The sequence below is a fragment of the Perca fluviatilis genome, chromosome 22 (genome assembly GCF_010015445.1).
Source record: "Perca fluviatilis chromosome 22, GENO_Pfluv_1.0, whole genome shotgun sequence".
In the NCBI taxonomy this organism is placed as follows: Eukaryota; Metazoa; Chordata; class Actinopteri; order Perciformes; family Percidae; genus Perca; species Perca fluviatilis.
The window spans coordinates 26,293,745-26,305,205 of record NC_053133.1 but is presented as its reverse complement, the minus strand read 5'-3'; the positions used below and the strand labels follow the sequence as shown (position 1 = coordinate 26,305,205).

General features: G+C 39.3%; 1 protein-coding gene across 2 annotated transcripts in view; it reads right to left on the bottom strand.

Annotated features, from left to right (window-relative positions):
* Positions 1-2,924: 2,924 nt before the first annotated feature.
* The window catches only part of LOC120552555 (protein NLRC3-like), a 41,463-nt gene continuing 32,926 nt past the window's right edge, over positions 2,925-11,461 (bottom strand). For both annotated transcript variants that reach the window (XM_039790706.1, XM_039790705.1), the window contains exons 8-12: positions 8,872-9,045; positions 6,207-6,380; positions 5,178-5,351; positions 4,551-4,724; positions 2,925-3,516 (exon numbers count right to left, since the gene is read on the bottom strand). In XM_039790706.1, coding sequence (XP_039646640.1) covers positions 3,507-3,516; positions 4,551-4,724; positions 5,178-5,351; positions 6,207-6,380; positions 8,872-9,045 — 706 coding nt within the window. In that variant the 3' untranslated portion in view covers positions 2,925-3,506. The remainder of the gene's footprint in view (positions 3,517-4,550; positions 4,725-5,177; positions 5,352-6,206; positions 6,381-8,871; positions 9,046-11,461) is intronic.

The window sequence follows — 11,461 nt, the reverse complement described above, 5'->3', positions numbered from 1 at the left end:
AAACTTTAAACGACACTTTTTATGGATATCTTTAAGAAATGGCTTTTTCTTGCCACTCTTCCATAAAGGCCAGATTTGTGCAGTATACGACTGATTGTTGTCCTATGGACAGAGTCTCCCACCTCAGCTGTAGATCTCTGCAGTTCATCCAGAGTGATCATGGGCCTCTTGGCTGCATCTCTGATCAGTCTTCTCATTGTATGAGCTGAAAGTTTAGAGGGACGGCCGGGTCTTCGTAGATTTGTAGTGGTCTGATACTCCTTCCATTTCAATATTATCGCTTGCACAGTGGTCCTTGGGATGTTTAAAGCTTGGGAAATCTTTTGTATCCAAATCCGGCTTTAAACTTATCCACAACAGTATCTCGGACCTGCCTGGTGTGTTCCTTGTTCTTCATGATGCTTTGCGCTTTAAACGGACCTCTGAGACTATCACAGAGCAGGTGCATTTTATACGGAGACTTGATTACACACAGCTGGATTCTATTTATCATCATTAGTCATTTAGGTCAACATTGGATCATTCAGAGATCCTCACTGAACTTCTGGAGAGTTTGCTGCACTGAAAGTAAAGGGGCTGGAATAATTTTTGCACGCCTACCTTTTTCAGTTTTTATTTGTTAAAAAGTTTGAAATAGCCAATGAATTTCGTTCCACTTCATAATTGGGACCCACTTGTTGTTGATTCTTCAAAAAAATTACAGTTTTATATCTTTATGTTTGAGGCCTGAAATGTGGCAAAAGGTCGAAACGTTCAGAGGGGCGAATACTTCTCAAGAGCAAACTGTATATATATATATATATATATATATATATATATATATATATATATATATATATATATATATATATAAAACGGAATATAGTAGCACGTGTTGAGATAACATAAACAAAAGTACAACTAGTAATGATCAGTCCGAGCATTAGCAAGCTAGACCAACTAGCTTCCAATTACAGAGTGGAATACAAAAGTATCAGTAAAATGGTTAATTTAGAAGTTGATCACAGCAGTTGATCACAGTTAATTTAGCAGTTGATTGCAGCATATATTTATATATATATATATATAAATAATTTAACCATTTATTAAATATTGTGTTTGACAATTGTTAAAGTGAAAAAAATAACATCTTTTCTGTGTTACAACTGTAGTGTTTAAGCTTATTGTGGGGGGATGTGCTGTAGAGACTGCCTCACTGTTGGTGTACTGACAACATGACCATGTAGGTGTTACTTTCACACTTGCAAACGAGGGGGCTGACAAGAAGTGGCCAAACCAATACTTCACACCATTAAAAAAAAAAAAAAACTAAACACATACACACAACACAAAAATATACAAGGTTTCAGTCAACAGTAATGACAAGTCTTTTCACACCATGCTGTGAGTCTGCAGTCGGCCAGGGCTAAAATGTCTGCATCATGACCTTTTCAATGGCAGCACACACCATATGCACATAGTTCCTCACTGTGTGGCCAAGACGGTCGTTAAATGCAAGGCTGATCAATTAGTCACCAGAAGCCAGAAGTATCTGTGAAGTGAATAAACAAAAAAAAGATTAGTTAAATTGGTGAATTGCCTTTGTTCGGTGCCACAACGACTCCTGCCACTCGTATTTTGTTGGAGGGCCCTGGCCCAGCTGAGCTTTCATCATCCTGTTCGACCTCCTGAGGGGTTTCGTCTTCGTCGCTGGTCTCCTGTGAGTCCTTGACGTCCTGTTGTATCACCGGTTCCTTATTTGCTTGTTACCTCTTGTATTTAGTCTCTGTGTTTCACTTCTCTGTTGCCAGGTCATTATTTCTGAGTTCTGTGTGTTAGTGTTCCCGGTTTGTCTCAGTGGTTCCTGGTCTTCTTTGATTGCTACTTCATTTTTGGATTACCTTGACTACTGTTTTCTGGACACCTTTTGTTGTATGGATATTCTTTAATTAAATATTCAAGCTCACTACATTGTCTGGCTATCTCTGCACTTGGTTCCTACATTCCCTGAAGCTCCTGACAGAATGACCTGACCACATTGGACCCAGCAGAGAGGCTTATTTTTCGGGTGTTCCCAGTTTCTTTTTCTTTTCTTTTCCTACAGTTTGCTGCTCCAAACCGATCTGGACATGGAGCCTGCACACGCTATGTCAGATGGACTTGATTTGTGACCTGGTGGAACTTCAAACATTTGGGAGGAGACTGACAGTGATTGTCTGAAGGAGGCAATTCTGTCGTGTGCTTGTGTGAAGGTTTCGGAAAAACCTTGGTTAAAGGACTCTGTTCTTCACTGGGCTATACACTTTATTTTCACTCCCACTCCTCCACCTGCTAATGAGTTGTGTTCAGCCAAGCCTGTTAGCTCCACCAATGCTTCACTCAGTCAAGTACCAGTTCCTCATCAGATTCTGAGCCAGCTAGCATTGTGGCTACAGGTTCTCTGTTTTAGACCCCACCTGCCCCTTTGCCTGCTTCTCCTAGTGATGAAGTTTCTCTACCTGGAGGAGAGCCAGACTTATATGACTTTGTTCCAATATTTAGCTATGTGTGCTAGAAAGACTGAGGAGGCCAAAGCAGCCAGCCTTTTAGCTGGAAGGGAAAAGTCCAGTACAGCTACAAACAGTGTGACCCTAACATCCTGTCTGTCAACTCAACTGCAACCTGTTTTGCCCGCACACCGGACCACCAGCAGTCCTTTGAGGGTACCTGCCTGACCATATTCCCTGGGACCCGTGGAGGGCGCAGACGGGGAAAAGGACGACATGCCTCCCGTCGCCCGCTTCAACCTCTACTCAGCCCAGAGTCCTCACTATTCATCAGTCCAGAGCCTGTGCTGCCCAGCGAGCCCGAGCTGTCCAGCAGCCCTGAGACTGTGCTGTGCAGCAAGCCTGATTCTGAGCTTTTCTGCAAGCCAGAGCCCGTGCTAAAAAATTAAATAGTCAGGATTATTTTCCTGTGTGAAATTGTAATCGTTTTGTATACATGTTAATCTGTTCACATGAAACAATATATACAAAATAAAACATTAAGGTGCTGTTTGTTACAAGCAGATATGTGTATATATGTTATAATATAAGAAATGGCTGGTATTGGTGGTAATAAGGTAACTTCATACATGCAATATCAACTTCCATTGTTATCTAGAAATATGTGATAATTTGCTGCAATACAGCATTGTTCCAAAGGGTGTAGCTGCAACAGAAAGCAAAGCAGAAATATCCATTTAAATGTGTTAATTTACAGCTGTTGTAATCTACAGAACTAATCTGCAGGGGCACTTTGAGTTCAGAATATCTGAATGAATAAAAAGGAACTGAAACCCAGGTCCAGGAGGAGGAGGTGGTTGAGTGTGGAGCAGAAGGAGTGGAGGAGTTTCAGTGTGTCTGCAGAGACTGTGTAGAAGGACAGAGCAACAGCAGAGCAGTCCAGATACACTGATGATACTCTGTCAGATCCAGAGGAACACACAGGGAGGATGGTGGACTCCACATTGTGTCTCAACACATCCAACTTTTAAATCACTGAGATCACTTCCATCTGTTGAGAAAAGACAACAGAAATGATAAATGCGATTTTTAAGGAGACTCCGTTCATCAGCTGTCTGTCAGTGATACAGCACATCCAGTATAAAGACCAGTAAGGACTTCGGTCCTGTTCAGACCACAAGTGGAGCGGCTGTGTAGTGTAGCCTGCTTCTTTTCAGCTCTCATGTTAACATGTTGAAGTGAAGCTCACAGACCTACAGAGACTTTGGGCATCAAGTCTGTTGGCTCTGCAGATTTCACTTAAGTTCACAGTGGAAATAAACTACTGAGAGTCCTGAACACATCATTTCTGCAGAAACAGAGAGATGTTCACTGCTCACTTTAATAATAACTATACTGCTGTTGGGTTCAAAGCTGCAAAAAACATCTGAATCTTTATTGTACTTTTAAATATTACATGAAAAATAAGTAAATATAGAGTCTGTAGGAAAATATTTGGATAAAACAAATGGCAGAAGGACAGATGTACAGTATATATTATATTACAGCTCTGACATTACAAAGACTGAACAGTAAAACCTCAGCTGTGTTTACTGGACTTCAGCAGAGCTTCTAGTCTATATAAAGACCACATGGTTACTAAATGTAATACTTTTCTATTAAATTAGAGCCAGTGATTTGCAGGCTTCAGTCAGACTGATGTCGGAGCTGTGACAAAGATGAACTGATCAGTTGTTTAGTATTGAAATGAGAGAACAAACACTTTGAGATCAGATTTGATGGTAGCACAGTTTGATGTCTCTGTACACGTTGTGATGCTGTCAGCTGTAATCCAGATTTATTTCCTGCAGACATGAACACAACAACAACAGTCATCTTCACATCAACTCAAACACATGATCACATGATTGGCTGACTATTCTCTTTCTCTCTGTCCAATCCTGAAGCCTGTCACCATTCTTCTCTCAAAGCTTCACTGAGAAGGTTGGAGGTTTACAGGAAATACTAGATCTCTGCTGTGATACCAACTGTGTTCAGTTAAACACTACTGAAACCAAAATGGACTGACTCCAACCCTGTACTTACTCCAGAGTCTCCAGTCTACAGTTTGGACTCTCCTTTAGATCAGACAGCAGCTTCACTTCTGAATCCTTCAACTTGTTGTCGCCCAGGTCCAGCTCCCTCAGATGGGAGGGGTTGGACTTCAGAGCTGAGGCCAGAGAAGCACAGCTGATCGCTGACAAACTGCACTCCCACAATCTGAATAAAGAAGAAATTATGTGGATAAAAATGTGATCTCAGATTTTAGACAAAAAAGGTCCATCTTCCCAATGTATAAAACTAATGTATGATGATTGAAGAAGTTGCTCTGCAGACTAACTCAATTTTTTTAATAGAATAAACATCATTGCAACATCCGGTCTCCCTGAAATTTCCTTGATTTAGAATAACTGCTACTAGATAAACCCACCACAATAAACATTAATTTACTTTAACAACTAACAGTGGACATTTTCTACAGTTTCTGTAACAAACACAAGTATTTTGTGACTGGAGACTAAATTTAGTACAAGAAACATGAAAATATGAACAAAAGGACATTTTTATCTTTTTTAAACTTTATGGATGTAGGTTATGTTTGTACAAAAATTGGATTCTATTGTTAATTAACATATAAGATCTATAATAGTAACAGAGAGTCAGTAAACTGACCTCAGACACTCCAGTCTACAAGATGGACCCTCCAGAAAACCACACAGTTGCTTCACTCCTGAATCCTGCAGCTTGTTGGAGCCCAGCTCCAGCTCTCTCAGATGGGAGGGGTTGGAGTTCAGCGCTGAGGTCAGATAAGAACAGCTGATATCTGACAAACCACAGCCCCTCAATCTGAATAAAGAATACATGATGTAACTTTAGAAGACAGTGTTCCTGTATGAAATCATTCAATGTTTAATAATCTGTTCAGAGCTGAAGAAGGTTTAGATTGTAGAAGTTTTGAAAAAGGAAACTCAAAACACCTGAAACCAACAGGATGCAGGTTAAAAACTGTAAAATACAAAAAGTGAAAAATAGCCTTCAATAATATTAATGACAGCATGCTGCTACTTCAATAAAGACAAGTGCAGTGACTTTACCTCTAAACCTCTGACAGCTTCACCAGTGGCAAGCTATACAAACTCTTGTTGTGCAGCCAAACACAAATACAAACCAACAGATATTGATTTAAGATTCAACTATAAATCCCAAAGTTTACAAAGATAACAAATATGTTAGGAGAAATGTGAACAAAAGACATTTACCATATTTCTTTTAGGAATAAAGCATCTTCATTCTTCAGTAAGTATCATCAGCATAATGTAGCTTCTTAAAAATGTTGGAAAAAGATAATTATACTGAATATATTTGATATTTTCCGATAGTTAAAATAGAGATTATTTATATATGTTCAGAGTATTTTTGTTTTTTTAATCATCATTTATTTAAAAAATTATAAGGAATATCAGATGAAAATCAAGTATTTAGGAACTTCATAGTAAATTATTCAGCATAGGATTTTTCTTGTTATATTAAGGTTTTATATGTGCAGCTCAGTATTGCTCCGCCACAGCCAATGGACTTAACCACTGAAGAAGAAAACTTAAGCATTACAATACTGTTAATACTGTTAAAATGCAGTTTAGTGTCACTACAACTTTCACATCATATTAATCTCAGCACAGAAGTAAAAAAATGGTGTCTGACCTAAGAGCTTTCAGTCTACAGTCTGGATTCTCCAGAAGATCAGACAGCAGCTTCACTCCTGAATCCTGCAGCTTGTTGTTACTCAGCTCCAGCTCTCTCAGATGGGAAGGGTTGGACTTCAGAGCTGAGGCCAGAGAAGCACAGCCAATCTCTGACACACTGCAGCTCCACAATCTAAAAAAGAATAAATAAACCAGAAAATTCATACACATATTCATGTCAACACAGATGATTAACATGCTGCTGATTTCAGTCAAGTCTGTGATTAGAGGATCACTATTTACCCTTTAAACTGTGTGTTCTGAAGGATCAAAAGTAATGCTCAGACACAACAGAACACATTGAAATTAACAGAAACCAAAGCAATATGTCACCAGATATTAAGGAAATATGCTAAGTTGAAATACTATCTCCTCTGACAGCAATGCTAAAGCCAGTATTTTCTCCTTCTAAATTTTCCATTATGGGATGAGTGTCTGCTTTTATTTTGGCCCGTGTATAGTTGTCATAGAAATAAAATGGATAGAAGGATCATTGAACTGTTTGCCGTTGTAATTCGATGAGGACACAACAAAATGGGGAATGTTTTTAGTCGTCATGGTGACATCATGCCAATTTAACTTTGGCAAAACAACAGTGTAGCCTGAATTGTTGAATTGGGAAACAACTTACATTCTCTACTGGTTGCCCGCAATTTATGGTATGATACGTTATGGAAAATTCTTGTGGCTACCATCACCAGCTTCAAGGTTATGATATGTTGGACAGTAAGATGATTCCCGCAACCATAATATGTGATGTAGTAGTGTATAGACAAACTGCTTTTAGTAAATTATTTTGTAGATTATGCAACAACAAATATTTTTATTCATATACACATAAACTTAGACAAAGTTATATTCTAAATGGAAGAAAGGCAAATGTTTATTTCATTTTTACATATCACAGGGACTGCAAAGTATTATCGAAAATCCTCCCCTGCCGAAATTCTTCCCCTGCTTCTGTTCAGCGGTTGTAGCCAACAAATGGTGACTGTGACCTGGGTAGAGACTAGGGATGCACGATGATATCGGCACGACATTGGTATCGGCCGATAAAAGCTTAAAATGGTCATCATCGGCAGATATGAATATTTCTGCCGATGAGCCATGCCGATAGGGTGTCTTGTTTACTATGCGCACATGACGACCATGAACGTAGCATGAGCGCCAGCAACTTAAACTTCCAACATGTCGGCTGTGTGGAGGTATTTCGAATGTAAAACAGATAACAAACTTACTATATGCAGTACTTGTAAAGGAGAAGTGATGCGAGGAGGCGTGTTCCACACTACAAATATGATTACGTATCTCAAGAGCCGTCATCCTGAGCAGCCCCGAGAAAAGTAAGAAGAAAAAACGCCGACAAAAACCCATCAGCAGCCTCTACTTCAATCCTTTGACAAAGCTAGAAAATACAGCAGCGGCCACCCAAAGGTAAAAGTTGAATTTTGAATGTATTGCTCTTGATAACCAGCCGTTGAGCGTGGTGGAGCCACGGTATGCTATGCCCAGGCTATGCCTAGCCGGCAATACTTTTCTGATTCCCGGCTGTTTAGCGTTTCCTCTGATGTAAGGCATTTGGCAGACCTGTTAAAGTAGGAGATGAGTTACATTTTTTATTTGAAAATTTATTTTTATTTATTTTACTCCTAAGGACTGAAGTTTGAAGTCTGAACTTAAAAATAAAATGTGGCACTGGCATATAATTTATTCTCCTCCAAGTTAAATAATTTAACTATTTTTCAGGGGTGAATGTCTGTCTACATTTGTAAAATGATACATTTATGGTAGAATCAAATGTTGTTGGTCCTGTGTATTGCCTTATCTGCAACACATGACTGTAATAAGGTAAAGGTAGTACAGGAGAGATATTTGGATTTCTCTTCAGTAGAATCAAAGTGAACAGTATATCAGGGGAAAAATGTGTATATACATCCGTATCGGTATCGGCATCGGCCAAAATGAGTTTGAAAATATCAGGATATCGAATATCGGCCAAAATCCAATATCGTGCATCCCTAGTAGAGACTACCACGAGGTTGGCTTCTTTTTAGCGTCTGTTGCAGTAAAGTTTAGCCAAGAAAAGGTTGGTGTTAGTCGGGTACAGAAGATCTGTCTTTTAAGCAGTTGTTGCAGTAACGTTAAGCTGAGAAAGGGTTGCTGTCTGTCGGGTACATGGACCGTGAGATCGCTGTCTTTTTAGCGTTTTTTGCAGTAACATTAAGCCAACAAATGTTGACAGCTGTCAGTCGTGTAGAGAGCTCCACAAGAGCACAGGCTTTTATAACTGTCAACATGGCAGTATCTAGCGACTCCGCTGCTCTGTGGTAGTGTTTGGCAATGCGAGACTAGCATTTAGCTAACATTGAAATTGTGGGACATTGCATTCAGCTTTCTCAACCCCTGTGAACTTCGAGTCTGGGCAGGAGGGTGGGGGGCGTCTCTCTCCAGTATTTTCAATTTAGACTGAAGTAAATTTAGACAAGAAACAGGAAAATAATTAACAAAAGGAAATTTACAACTTTATGGATGTAATTTATGTTTGTACATTAATTAGGTTCAATTGTTAATAACAGTAAAATAACATATACAAACTATAATAGTAACAGAGTCAGTGAACTGACCTCAGAGTCTCCAGTCTACAGAGTGGACTCTCCAGAAAATGACACAGCTGCTTTACTCCTAAATCATGCAGCCTGTTTCCTGTCAGTTCCAGCTCTCTTAGATGGGAGGGGTTGGCCTTCAGAGCTGAGGTTAGATACGCAAAGCTGATATCGGACAGCTCGCAGTAAGTCAATCTGAAAAAAGAATAAATAATGTAACTTTAGAATACAATAATTATAAAAATCCTTTATTTATAGAGTTCTTCACAAAGTAGCAAAATATTACAGACAAGTCATAAAATCACCCGGTTTACAAAGGAAACAAAAAACAATGTGTAAGGTAAAGTAAACAATTACTATTTTTACTAAAGTATTCAGAGCTAAAGAGGGTTTAGAATGTACGTAGAACTTTAGAAAACAGAAACTCCAAGCACCTGAACCCAACAGGATGACATAAGTTTTCTGACAGGAAGCAACATACACATGATGAAGGCCCTGTTTACACGTACATGGTTATTTTGAAAACCGGAGACATTTACTTTCGTTTGTGCCCTTCGTTTACACGCAAACGGAGAATTTGCCTCTGAAAACGAGTCTTTCTAAAAACTCCGGCCAGAGTGGAGATTTTTGAGATCTTCGTTTGCACGTTTGCACGTAAACTGAGACAAACAGAGGTTTAGGCAGCCGAGAGAGAGAGAGAGAGAGAGAGAGGAAGTGATTCATTGCTGTTGTTGCTATTTTCTGGATTCTGATTGGCTAACGTGGTCTTGAGCATCTTGTTACACCACCACCTACAGGTCTGGCGCGCTCTTGACGGCATTAACGGCATATATACACGGGTACATGTAAACAAACACTTTTCTGAAAACTGACAGCTGTGCACGATGTTATTTTTTAAAAAGGAGAGGTTGAAATGTACGTGTATGAAAATAGCCGCCCACGTGTAAACGTAGCAGAAGTGTCACCTGTTGGTGATGACAGATCAGACACGATTAAAGACACTTCAAACACCTGCATTTGTAAATATGCTTTCTTTCTCTCTATGGTTCTGTATGTGTTTGAAGATCCAATATGTAATCTATTTACTGTATTTAATAAAAAAAATGACCACAATATGTCATCAGATATTAAGGAAACATGCTAAGATGAAATACTATCTTCTGTGACAACAATACTAAAGCCGGTATTTTCTCCTTTGAAATTTCCATTCATGTTTTTTGTTGTTGGCCTGAGTGTTGTTGTCAACTACCTATTTTGACACCCTGGTTGCCAGACATGAAACAATGGGCTGCAGCAATGGTAGCAGAAACTAAACAAACCGGAATAACAAAGAGATTCTACCTGACCTACAAAAAACTTGGTATCTTTCGAAAAAGTTGCAGAACCAGAGTCGTGGTTAAACACGGGTCAATACTGAAGATGCATTTAAAAGTCGTAGACCGCTTAGAGCCCAAAAGGACGCAGAGAAATTAATAATAATTTCCAAATTTTCTCCTAACATGTAAGCATTGAGCTTCATCAATTTCTATCACAGCTAACATAGTAGGGAGGGGCATTTTCAGTCATTTCAACATTCATGTGCTTGCATTAAATTATATGGAGTACTCAAGTTAGTTACTCACAAAAAATTGAGACCAAGTACCGGTAAAGTGATCCCGACTGGTGCTAACGCCTTTGGTTTTTTTTCTTTGATTGTTGTGACGGGGCGCATGGCTGCTGTCATGGTAGCAATGCGCTACCTATTTTATATCTCAAAGACTGAGTGAAGAGGTTGCCTGTATGTTTCTTTAGCGTGTTAATATGTTCTGTTAATTACCACACACGGTTGTCAAGTTAGCCTACCCATTCATCATATCCCTACAGTAATCCCGCAGTTTTCTGGTATATAGGCCTACTCATTTAACCTCTAATTCTGCGTTGATTTATATGCAATTGCTACAACCGTCAATACATCATTCTCTTGTTGAAACCATAACAGTTACTTTACAAACTTGACAGGTTAAAATAATCACAAACACTTATGTCTTGGTTAACTAGTGTCGTTTATTGAGTTTAAAAGTTAACAGAGGGTAAAATGATTTGTCTTACCAGCATGTGCTCTCTTTGTTCTAAAGGAAAGTTTGCCGCGATCCTCGGGTTTAAATGGGTCTATGACTTCCGGGTTAACAGGAAGTTAACCGGCATTTTAAGTATTACATTTTTCAACCATCAAGATGTCTTGTGGCTTTGTCTAATTTTAATGTGAATCATATAAATGATATGCTGTAAATGTCTAGTTTCTTAGATATATTAATGTTGGCTGTATGGAGCCATGACTGTCTATTCTCCTGAGCCACCCCTGCATTGTATTGTGTTGGTATGTTCCAATTTGAGGGGCAGGCTTCAGGCCTACATACAGTGTATGACGAGCTGTATAACAGGGTCTGGAAAGAACTAATACCGAAAATCTCCCCCCTGCCGAAATTCTTCCCCCACTTGTGTTCAGCGGCCTTAGCTGACAGACGGTGGTTGTGACCCGGGTACACACGACCGCAAGGTCACCCCTTTTTAAGCGGCTGTTGCAGTGTTTCATTTAGTATTTTTTTTTAGCAGTGGGGGAAAGTCCGAAGTT